Genomic DNA, 12,661 nt, shown 5'->3' with positions numbered 1-12,661 from the left:
CACCATACGTGACGGTCATTGACTCAAAAAATGTAGAGAATTGAACATGAATTATTCCATTAAATAGATTATTCCCCTACATGTGAAAGTAACAAGATGTTATGCGCCAATCCATGCATTAGTTTTATTACAAAAAGCTAGTGGCATTATCTATGACATAAATACAGTTTCTGATGAATTATACACGAAAAGCTTGAGTCTTGTTCAAATTTTTAAAGAAAATGTCCAGCAAATATAAAACGAATTTTCTTAGTCACTTCCCTTTTTTCTTAAGCTTCCCCCCCCCCCCCCCCCCCCATTATTTGTAACTTCTGGGTTCTCTGTGGAGACTGCATTATGAATATTGCATAACTTTGTGATCCTGGACTGTTTAGAGGGACATTGCTGTGCTGGCTTTGTAGGTTCATTGTATAACTTACTTTGAGGTGATATAGCTAGATACACAGGTATAAAGAATTCGGAATTATCTTGCACTACATTCTCCCTTTCTGAATTCCTTTTCTCTTTTTCTACTATCTGTTTGATAAGAAAGTATAATAGTATGCAGTTTTTGAAGGTTAAATTGATGACAGTTGAACTAAAATAATCTATTCCCCCCACCACACCTACTCTAAAATCTTTAGTAGGTATGAAATTGAGATATTATTAAATGATATAGGATCATTATGACACGGATCATACCGATCGATCTCTACTTGACACATAATTAATAGCTCTTCATTGTAAATTGAAAATCTCAATTATATAATGCATAAAGATTCAAAACCCAGGCACATAGTGATCCGAAACTGTGTAATAATTTTTCATATGCAATCAGCTGTTCAACATAAAATCTTATCCGTGCTTATCAACTTAGAGTGACCTTATCAATATGTTCCTTTATTTTTATTAACCAATCTTTTTATTTGTACTAGCAAGACTGAATCATATGATGCAAAATAAATCATGCTAGACAAATTTGAACCTATTGGTGTTAGGATACCTACACTGACTATTTGATTGGTTTTTCAGTATCTGGATTTGCTTGTCTAGCTCCTAGGGACCCATTTTACTACTATTTCAGGGTACTTTTATCCCCTTAGAAAACTGAAACTAAATACTACAGAATATTTTCACATCAATTTATACACCACCCTCAAATGTGGCAAAGCAATCAATGTCCAATTAATGTTTCATTACTCGGCACCATATTTGTTTTGTGGTCTCTTCTTGCCTTTTTTTCTTGTTAGGTAATAGTTTTGACAAAGAAAATGCTGTCAGAGCATGTGGTACGAAGTTATGATCCACCACCACCAGCAAATCATAGTGATTCGTTTTCTTCTTTATTGCTAAAGAAGTAGAATTTCCAATGTTAACTCTACAAACAGTCTTCAAAATTAAAGCAGATTAAGGACAATAATTGGTTGGTATTTAACTCGGATCGGAATAAACTCTGCTAACAGTGGAATCTGAAATTTGTTCAGATACAAAAATTATTATTTCCTCTAATTGAGTTCTAATTAACTTGATCAAAAAGTAAAAACTGGATTCGCTAGATAACACTTTTTTTTTTTTTAAGAATTAATAAGTTAAAAAGTTGTTTTTATGGTGAATACTAACCAATGTTGAATAGTGATTTATTAATTAAAAATATTACTAATATTTTTTTTCGTAATTTGCAATGCATTCTACCATAAATTTAATAAAAAAAATTTATGGATTTCTTAAACATTAGTTGTTAAGACCTAATTTTATCTTGTCAAAATTTAATTAAGTAAAACAAAAAATCTTTTTATTTATTTATTGCATTATGTGCAAAAATTATTCGAGTGGACGATAGAAGGGCAAAATGTGGATGGACGTTGGTCTTTATTCCTAGCAAATTCGAAAGATTTACAGTTGTCTTGGCTACCACTTTCTTATCCCATGTATATCAGAAATTATAAGTCAACTTATCTTCATAATTATATAATTAAGTAGGAATTCGTGTCACTTAATCAAATTAATCAAATGATTTAGGATTTAAATTTTGATTAATTCCTGTAAATAAAGTAAATTCCTTCTGAAAAAAAAAATTATGTGCGTTCAATCACTCAAAATCTCTGAGGAACATTCGTTACAACTGCCAACAAATAACAAAATATTAATTTTTTCATAAATTAAAAAGCATACGGAAGTACCTAATAATTTATCTTCCATATATTCCTTTTTTCTTATTGCATATTTTTCCCGAGTTATGATGTCCTTCTCCCACTCCATCAATACTAGCTTGATTTGGTTCTATATGTTGTTTTCCATAGATTCCTCCCTCTTGTCATGGTCTTTTAGCTAGCACCTGGAACATGTTTCCTTTTTCATGAGATTTTGTAGAATATTCCCTTTCCCCCATCTATTTTATTACCACTTGAATTGCCTTAGACTATATGGAAACATTACGTGCATAAAATGACCAACAAACTTCAAAGTTGAGAGCCAAGTTCAGTCGTTTCATATCTTCTTTAAATTGAATTTTTAGTTGACACTGGAGAAGAAGAACCACCAACGGGACTTCTAATGCTCTCTCAGCAAGTGAAGGATTTGTTGCCATAGCCACGCAGTTTCAGGGTTTAAACTCCATGCAGATGTTGCACCCCCTCCATTTCCCAACAACTTGCCATCCAAAAAATGTCTGGTGCAAGGTAGAACCCTTGACATGGATAATGCAAGTGAATATGGATAAATGGTGATCATGAATATTTTTGGGGTCTAGACCCAAAATCATTTATCTCTAGCTCTTTTTTCATCTTGTGAGCACTGTGAAACTTGTTGTTGCAAAAGCACCCCCATTAGCATAAGGTGATTTTCATGCGAATATTTTCCTTCAATGCTCACTCTCATCTCATAATAAATAATCCTATCATCCTTTCACAAAAGCACGACACATGCCTTTTTCTTTGCAAATATTTTCATCTTCTTTTTCTTCGGCTCTCAACAATGTCGAGATTTTAGGAACAAAAAGTTGAACCGCAAGATCAAGAGGAGCCACCTACGTACCTTGGGCAGGGAGGACTTTGTTACTGTCTCTTTTTCTTTTGGTAAATAAATTGTTACTGTCTCTTAAACATGGCAATAGGGAACGAGTCATGCTCTTTGTTCACACCTTCCAAAACACGGATACTCTCTCTCGGGATAATTCATGTTCTTCTCCAAAAGTTGTTGATATATGCAACACACGAAGTTTTGACTACATAAGCCCATGTAGGACACCAAAATGAACGAGAACAGTTTTTTCTGGAGAAAAGGTTCATGTTCATTTTGGTGTCCTCCATTGCCTAGAACATTATGAAACTTCTTGTTACATATCATCAGGTTTTGGAGAAGAACCTGAATTCTCTTAGGGTCTCCGTGATTTTGAAAGTGTGAACATGGAGGATGACTCGTTCATAGTGGTGGCTTTGTCATGTTTCAAAGACATTGGACCGATCCAATGATAAGTGAGACCTAAAACAAGTTTTAAAGAAAAAATTTACTCTAAAGCATAAGCTTTATTTGTTTAAACCCTTGGACCGACCCTGTAAAGACAGTAACAGCTGTTCTACATCCCCTCATTTCACTTCAACTTTTTGTCCTCAAAATCTCCAATGGATACTCTTCCTGACACTGCTGAGAGTCTAAGAAAAAGAATATGCAAATAATTTGTACAGAAAAAGATTTGTGTGGTACTTTTGTGAATGAAGGAGAGGGGTATTTATTATGAGATGAGTGAGCATTGCATCCTCCATATAGTCTTACCAAGGGTTTTGCCTCACACCACACAGTTTAGGGATGGCAAGTTCTTGGGGTGGAGAGGCTGTAACATTAGCACGTAGATTGAACCTTTTAAAACTACGCACTACGAAGCTCTATGGCAAAAGATTCCTTCACTTGCTGAGGGTGCATTAAAAGTCTCGTGGGAGATCTTACTCTTCAGGGAAGTCCAAGTGTGTCAATTTAAGATTCACCTTCAGTAGATGAGGACTTGACTCTCAAACTTTGAAGTTTGATCATATAATTTCAAGTTCATGAGTTTGAAGGTTTCTGGGCTGGACCCTCCAAATAATGGTTGATCACAAGAGAATTTACTTTGTCCAATTCGTAATTTAGTTTATGTCATTCTGTACTGTTAAGATGGGTTGCTTTAGATTTTAATTTTTTCAGTTTTTTGCTTATAATCATGTTAATGACCCTGAATCCGAACCTGTTCGGCTTGATGCAATCCCTACTTTGAAGTTCAACCAAGAGGCTAGCTTTCAGTTCCATTGAACATACACAGTTAAGTTTAGTCTCTCAATTGTAGGTCATAGAGAACAAGCAAGCACACTACACTCTTGTTAATTAAGGCTTAACAGATTAAGCAAATGTTGATTACATATTTTTATTCTTGTCCAATTATTTTTCAGAAGCAAAGTTTTTCTAAATAATGCTTTTTGTTCTTATCATCGGATGGATCCAAATTTTTTGGAAAGTGGGATAACATATGTATCAGTATGAAAGAAATAAAATCATTAAGAAAACATAATTATATGATTCACAATAGAATATTGTGGCAATGTTTGATAGAGAAAAAGGCTTGTATTTTGTTGTTTATATATTGACCTGCTTTAATGATTTTAACATATTGCAAGATTTGATATTGTAATTTCTGAGTTCTGTGAGACTGCAATATTGATATTGCATAACTTTGTAATCCTGGTTCTACTAGATACTTTGAGGTGATATAGTTAGCTACAAGAATTCAGATATATCTTGCACCACATTTTCCCGTTCTAAATTCCTTCTCTTTTTTAACTATTTATTTGAAAAGAAAGTATAATATTACGCAGTTTTGAATGATAAATTGATGACAGAAGAACTAAAATAATCTGTACTTTACTCTAAAAATATTGACTAACAGAGGTTGAGAACCATTTTTTTGGAAGAGAAAAATATAGCCTCCATTCTTAATTATTACATCATTAATAAATAATACTCAATAAAGATTATTTTCAAAGCTTCTAAGGATGCATTAGCATGCATTTGATACACACAAAATACAACTGAAGTGCGTAGAAGAGGATGGAAATCTATGGAAGAAAGCTATTTTCTTTCGTTTGGCAACAAAGAATTAGATAAGAAATATTCAAATTTTTTTGTGACTCAAAAAGATTTCTTCACTAATATGCAAAGAAATGCGCTCTATTCAAGCATAGTTAATTGATTATGTACACCTACATAATAATAATAATAATTTATATATAAATAGAACTAATTAAGGTGGAGTTATTTTTCATTTCTGCCGAACCAAATAACCTATATTTTTGTCTTTTTTTTTTTTTGCCAAAATACAGGAATTAACGTGGAATATTTTTTTCAATTAACGTTGAGTTATTTTTTATTTTTCAATGGAGTCTAAGATGTAAGATTTGTTTCATTAGATCAACTTATATAAAAATTATAAAAATCAATTGATGTTTGAAAAAAAAAAAAGAGACTATAAATATAATGAAAAATAAGTTTGATAAATAATAATAAAATACGACATTAGAATTTTAAACTTTCAATCAATTAATCATAACACTTACTTTTTTGTGTATTTTTCATTTTATTTATGTCTCTTTTTAATTTAAACATTAGTTGTTCTCATAATAATTTTGATGTAAATGAATCTAATAAATTTTATATTTTAAATTATTAAAAAAAAGTTCAAAATTGTATTAAAAAAATGATCAAGTTTTTAAAACAACTAACTTATCATGAATTAAATAAGTGGATACTTTTAATTTTTAAAAGTTAAAGGATTAATTTTGAAAAAAAAAGTTAAAGAATCATTTATATATTTTAGTTTTTTTACCTATTTCTTTTTTTTTCACCGTCCTATTTTTTACCTCTATTTTCTTCCACTCCACCAGTAGAAATCTCAAGTTGGGTGAGAAAACATGCATCAATTTTCATTTGACTGCAAGAACAATAATGGCAGCAACCCCCCCAAGAAAAAGAAAAAATCCTCAACTTCCGCTACAAACAGCAGTGCAACTCTTCATTTTCAACACAACCACAAGACCCAGTTTCGTATTTGTTTTCCCACAATCACCCAAAACCAATGGAAGAATCCAAGACCTCATTCTCTCTCTTCAAGAAGCCACTTTCATGGCAAAACACTTGTTACCTTCTTCGTCCACCAACAACAACCCTTACTACCTTCTTCGTCCACCAACAACAACCCTTACCCCACCCATCTCCACCAAATCCACTCCTTCCTCCGCCACGGACGGCGACCCGATGCAGGTCGAGATCGACGCCGATGATGAAGAGACCACTTCAAAGTGCACAATTGACAAGGTTGAGGAGAAAATGAGGCACTGCTTCATCAAGAACAAGCGCCCCAAACGGCCCCTTTTGCCCTCCGCCGCAGCGGTGGCGGAGGAGAAGCGGGTTGTTTCCGATGATGGGTTTGTGGGGAGGGTCAGTGACAGTGACTATGATCCATATGCTATGAGGTTGAGGGCATTGGACCTTATCTACCAGTTTCATTGCTAGTGTCATCATGATCATGTGTTAGATATGGAAGAATTATTTGTATAGATTATTTTTAGTTAATGGAAAAAATTTATTTTAATTTTCTTTTAGGATGGTTGGTTTTGTTGATGGCCATGGCTTGTGGTTGTTTTGGCATGGAAGATTTGGGATGTAGAGTTAGCTCTGGATGGATAAATTAATCAGGGGTTATGCTGGTTCTTTGCAGACTTTCTGATTTTCTGTTTATCCGTAGTGTTAGAGACTCACACATCCTATGAGCGTCCAAACTTTCTGATCGTGTATAAAAGTAGCATTCAGTTATCTGTTTTCATGGCTTGTGTGTGTTGTGGTGGTGGGGAGACAAATACAATTAACCATGATACACCATTTGGTCAACTCTTCATGTAGTATTAGTTATAGTCAAAGATTTAAATTGTGGTATCAGATAATTAAAAAACCTTGACGTCGCAGCTGAAATAACAGTCACATACAATTTTTTAAAACCTTGGTTACAAAAGGTAGATGTTTATAATATTTGAACAGAATTGAAAACATCGCCATATGTCATTTTCCCTTTATGACGAGGCAAGCATTTGTTTCAGCTTCAAGAATAGACTGCTCTTCATTTACAGTGTAGGGTGATTGATTAAGCACAGTTATACTGCCTATGACGGCAGTTAAACTTACAAGCTGTATATTGCACAAGGGAGTCCAATCTAATTACATTCACAGAATGTACATAATTTAGGTTTGGAGCTGCAAAGTTTTTTTCAGATATGAACATGCCCGTGCTTGAAACATTTGGTAGAAGAAAACTGCTGGAATCTTAATGTATTCCCAATTTGAACGCCATAGCATAGCTCTCCTTTAAAACTTTGGTTCTCTAAGTCTGCTGCAACAAAGAGCCTTATGAATATGTGAATCTCTAGGGTCCTCTGCTTGAGGTTGCTCTTCAATCCCACAGTAATCCAGATTGCTACTCCTTGGCAATCAAGTTATGCAACTTTACAAAATCATCCAATGTTAGTTCCTCTGGCCTTGACTGTAAACATCAGAAGTTCATGTGGGTCAGCAGAACCCTTAAGAAACAAAATACCAGAACTGATGAAGTTTAGTGAGGGCATAAAAATAAAAACAAATGAAAAAAGTAGCACACACTGGTCACTTACAGTGGCTAGAAGACCTATGCTTGTTAAAGCTTCTTCGATCTCAAGTGATGTGCATATGTGCTGAAGTGACTTGCGCAGCATCTTACGCTTCTCATTGAATGCTGAATTAACCTACAAAAATATAGGACTGAAGTGTCATTGAAATGGTGAAAGAGGTTTGTAACATTGTCTTGGTTTACAGTAGCTGTTAGGAAGAAAACATTAACAAATGGATATCTTCTGTGGCTCAAGCATCATGGGATATTTGAGTGCGATGAGTCTTCAAATGAAATTAAAGATGAAGATCCTTGGAAACTCAATGCATGACAGTATATGCTGGGGAAAGGATTACCATTGAGAAGAAGCTTTTAGTGGAAGAAACTTGGGGATATTCTGAGGGTAGTTTTAGCTTGAATGAGACAACGGCTGCATCAACCTACACAAATATGAAAATCAGTTGTAAATTGATAATTTATAATCTATCCGTTCTCAAGTGCATTAAAGCAAAATGCCAAAATCAAGACATTACAGGCACATTTAATTATCAGATCACTTACATTAGGCTGAGGGAAAAAATTGGATCTTGGGACTTTAAGTTTGTACTCTGGATCTGAAAAGGAAAATCAGAACTTCAGCATAAAATCAACCAAATTGTGGGCAATGGATAACAAAATCTCTGGTTTCATTTTGATGCATAAGTTATTCCTTAAGAAACCACATGCAAAGCAGTAAAACCAATATTTTTACCAGCATTTACTTTATTTACAGCTCCTTGTGTCGTAAATGACAAAAGAGGTTAAGGCCATGTCTGAGAGTTCAATCTTTTCTATAACTGGATCAGTTTTACAGGTATTATTTGCTTATCGTAGGAAAACATATGATCCTTGATTGTAAAAGGATAGATTAACATAATACTACACTCTTTGCACTGCATATGTACCTGAGTAGAAATTAACAAATACATTGACGGGACGATACTCAGGGGTCCGGAGTGATGACACTACCAAGCGCACGGCAGTCTCCTCCTGCAATGGTTTGAACTGGTTAGTAAGAACTGATATTATATGAAGTCACCCTTATTATTGGAAGTGCTACTCCCATTCCATTAGGTTGAACTTGAACCCTTGTCATTTTTCAAAGGGGTGTTAATTTCAAAGATAAAAGATTAAAAGAATCAAAACCTTAAAAGGGAAGCTGATACAAACTGGTTCAAAACACACTCAGTTGTTGTGAATGTAGTGTACTATTCTTGTGCAGATACTGATGTCAGTGTGATATCAATACCTGTGGGGTGGATTTACTATGGAAGGGAGAAAACTGAAACAGAGGTTACTCAAGAGACTCTGCACTCTCCCTCAATCTTCCCAACATTTTTGCTTACCCCCCCATCTTCTTCCCTCTCCTTTTAATATACCCTTAATATTAGGTGTTATTCTCAGAGAGGTCCATTACACCTGGCTCCTGTCCCTGTGAGGTCTGGGGAAGGTGAGATATATATAGTTACAGCCTTATCTTGTAATCCTTAGGCTATTTTTTGTGACTCAAAAGCCTCATTCACTAGATCACAAGGCTACAACCTTATCATACGCCAAAGCTCACACTTTCAAGATGAGAAATATTAGCTCAAAAAAGAAAGAAAATACACGGAAAACATAACTTGGCCTTTGGATATCTTTAACACTCAGTCACTTAAGTCTCCGAGTTATATAAGTTTCACAAAGGTCCTTTGGAAAACATGTCTCTTCTGCAATCTCACCTCCAGTTCTTGCAGATAAATTTGATCATTTCATAAATAATTTGGCCCTACCTTCATCTTTCTAAATTTTAAATTTCTTTCTCCATGCTTCAAGCTGGTAATATTGATCAAGATGTAAAAGCAATAAGCATGAGAAGCACTCGAACTTGGGATCAAGTAAATGGTCGGTGGGGGTTGAGTGATAGGGATGGAAAACATTAGAGGTTAAGAGGAAATGAGAAAAAGTAAAACTAAAAAATAAATTATATAGACACTAAAGAGCTATCAATTCTAACCTGGAGCAATAAAACCACTTCTGAGAAAATGTCACCCATTGGTAGAAGTAGTTTGATCACATCTGTACTGATATTAAAGGGAATGTTGGCAACCACCTACAAACAACAGGCCAATTCAGGATTTACATTTAAGTTACATATTTTCTGGCATAATCTTGCAAACTTGAGTGGCAGAGCAGAACATCAAAACTTCATGGTTAAAATATAGCTTCCTAATTTAGGACCCTGAAGTCAAGCTGTCAAATGAATTTTTTAGGACTGTAATCTTGATAGTGGAAGATTCACAACAAGCATGAGCAGGCTAGCATAGATATAAAGCATAAATAAAACAAGTGAATTAACCAACTACACACTGAAGTTTCCTCTGCTACCCATGAAAAGTGCAATATGATTTTCTTTTTTTACAGTGATGAGTGGAGCAGAATGACAGGTTCAATTCAACCTCCTTCATTAAGTGGTAATAGTAATATTTATTTTCACTGACTGCAGAGGTACCTGAAGAGTTTTTTACAATGGAAAAAACTCCAGTATTGTGTCTAGAAAGACTTTGCTAAGGATTTATTTTTTTTGTTCTTAGTTAATGCACTGGACCAGTGAGCTGGCCTGTATAGGGCTGTCTGGGGCCCCAAATAGTTAGTCCACATCAAATCTGGTCCAGCCCAAATTTTGCATGGCTCAAAGTGGGCCTGCCCAAATTGATACACCACAAATGACTCAAGAATCATGGATTTTTTTAACAATATTATTATATCTATGCAATTGTAAGGCTTCAACTTCTAACATAATTTGAACTGTGGAGATCAAAAAATCAAAGCCTTAGCAAAAAAAAATCTCAAAAAACAAAATGAATAAGATGAAGCAAGCATGACTTCTAAAAGTTTACAACTAAATAATGTTGTTTGCTAGTTTAGGAAGTAGAGTACTCACTTTTGCTTTTCTAGATTCTGGATTTATGCTTCCAACCAATGATGACATATGAGAGCGCACATGACATTTGACAATATCCTCAGTCAAAACCTACAGGTGTTTTATCAAAATGTCAAGATAAATCATAGCTTATACAGCAAAACTGGTGCTGAGTTATCGTAACTTTGGCATAAAAATCTGACATTTGACACGGAGACTGGAAGATGAAATATAGATGGGCAATGCTATTAACAAACTGAAGTAACAAATGAGCTGAAATATCAAGAATTATGAAGAAATTACAAGGTGTGACATAACTTTTAAATGCAATAAGAAGAAACAGGGAAAACTACCACAGTAGATGTGGTTCCAGCCTCTGACTTCAACAAGAAGGGCTAGACAAGGAGTATTAATAATCCCAATCTTGTAATAAATGTCACGAAAGATATAATCTTGATTTGCAGTTTACAACTATAAGTAGCTAAATCTCAATGTGAAACAACATCAGCTAGTATAACTATAGTGCATATTGAGCTTCTATCTGAATTATATGGTAACTGAATTATAGCTCAATTCTTGAGAAACTTAATTTGCAATTTTGCATCTTATCAAAGAGAAGACTATAGGCATGCAATATAAAGTTCAAATTCACCATGACTTGTACCTTTAACTTTCCTGTACTTGAAAATCTTTCACTCACAAGGGCAGCCATGTGTTTATCCTGAATCACATGAAAGACACAAAAACATAAACTTGAGTTGAAGTACATGACAACGATGAAGATCACCACTCTAACTTACCACAAAGTTGGAAATTTTACAAAGCCTACAGGGTGACCAATAAATATTTAAATTATGAAGATATACAAATTAACAGAAATACAGACCAAAAAAGGACACAAACAAACTCATTTACATATATTCACATGTGCAAACATGTACAACTAACTGTCTCGCTGTTGACAAACTGAAAAGAAACTAAGAAATCCAGGAAGGTATGAGAGTGTGAATACCGTTGTATTAATATTAGTTCTACAGGTGAGATGAAAACCAACAAACCTTCTCAACTGCAAGAACAAATGCGCCCGAGTTTAAAAGAACATTAGTCAAGGAACCAGTTCCAGGCCCAATTTCCAACACCACATCACCTTGTTCAACACCAGCCGCACCAGCAAGTTGGTCATTTATGTCAGCATTCAACATATAATGCTACAAATTACATCAACAACCAAATCAGCAAATACTTCAGAAGCAGATTCATTTCACAACAAGCCCCCCGAAACAACTACCTCCAAACAAGAAACAAAAAACATAAAATCAGATTTTGGAGAGCTAAAACACAAAATTCAGATCGCACGCACACATACCATCTGTTCGATAACAGACCCAAATGAAGTACACAAAAATTTCCTCAAAAATCATTCCACACAACAAAACAAAAATGACAAAATTGGATTTTAAAGTGCTACAGCACAAAATTCAGGTCAAACAAAGCACCCCATGACCCCACCCACCCTCTGTTCGATGAAGCACCCCTTCCAATTTCCATAAAAACACCTCAAAAAAGAAGAAAAAATGACTTTTGGAGCACTACAACACAATGGATCGTGCCAAAAATTCTCAGAAAACAAAACGTAACAGAGAAAAATGGAAACCTGGCCAAGTGATTTTCTGGGGAATCTGCCTTTGGAGTTGAGAGCTTTGAGAGTGGCGTGGTAATCATCTGCGCTTCGCGTCGAAGCAGTGCTGCTTCTTTCAGAGGAAACTACGTATGGCGTTCTATTCCGTACGCCGGCGGTGCTATCGTGCGCCGGTTTGTGGTGGCGGTTAAGCAATGCGTGAGATATTGGCGGGGACGCTTGAAGAGAGCATAGCGATGAAGGAGACATGCTTAGTTATCTGTTTTGAAACTTCCTACATATATACAAGGGGAAATAGTTAGCTACACAGGTACACTCATATACCATATAAGCAAAAAAAACAAAAAATATTTTTGCATCTCCCTCTATTTAATGATGTAATTTCTATAACAAATTCTATTTTCAACGGCTTTATTTTATCTATAATTTTTTATGTTTTTATATA

At 34.7% G+C, this 12,661-nt stretch overlaps 2 protein-coding genes across 4 annotated transcripts; one reads left to right on the top strand and one right to left on the bottom strand.

Annotated features, from left to right (window-relative positions):
* The first annotated feature begins 5,933 nt into the window (after window positions 1-5,933).
* LOC114425267 lies at window positions 5,934-6,888 on the top strand. Of its 3 annotated transcripts, none has more exons than XM_028392120.1 (2): window positions 6,058-6,155; window positions 6,188-6,888. In XM_028392120.1, exons 1-2 carry the CDS (start codon window positions 6,077-6,079, stop codon window positions 6,511-6,513), a joined length of 405 nt encoding a protein of 134 aa, XP_028247921.1. In that variant the 5' UTR covers window positions 6,058-6,076; the 3' UTR covers window positions 6,514-6,888. The 3 variants fall into 3 exon arrangements, with proteins under 3 accessions (XP_028247920.1, XP_028247921.1, XP_028247922.1); XM_028392121.1 differs by having other exon boundaries at window positions 6,063-6,139; window positions 6,172-6,888; XM_028392119.1 differs by having other exon boundaries at window positions 5,934-6,888.
* A 69-nt stretch (window positions 6,889-6,957) lies between these two features.
* Window positions 6,958-12,601, bottom strand: LOC114425266 (ribosomal RNA small subunit methyltransferase, chloroplastic-like). The gene is made up of 10 exons (XM_028392118.1): window positions 12,232-12,601; window positions 11,636-11,785; window positions 11,242-11,298; window positions 10,599-10,688; window positions 9,672-9,767; window positions 8,581-8,665; window positions 8,198-8,250; window positions 7,993-8,076; window positions 7,662-7,772; window positions 6,958-7,534 (listed from the first exon to the last, which is right to left on the bottom strand). Exons 1-10 carry the CDS (start codon window positions 12,463-12,465, stop codon window positions 7,469-7,471), a joined length of 1,026 nt encoding a protein of 341 aa, XP_028247919.1. The 5' UTR covers window positions 12,466-12,601; the 3' UTR covers window positions 6,958-7,468.
* Window positions 12,602-12,661: the final 60 nt, after the last annotated feature.

The sequence above is a fragment of the Glycine soja genome, chromosome 9, assembly GCF_004193775.1.
Source record: "Glycine soja cultivar W05 chromosome 9, ASM419377v2, whole genome shotgun sequence".
Taxonomy (NCBI): domain Eukaryota; kingdom Viridiplantae; phylum Streptophyta; class Magnoliopsida; order Fabales; family Fabaceae; genus Glycine; species Glycine soja.
Note: the sequence above shows the minus strand (reverse complement) of the source record. Positions and strands in the feature narration are given on the sequence as shown.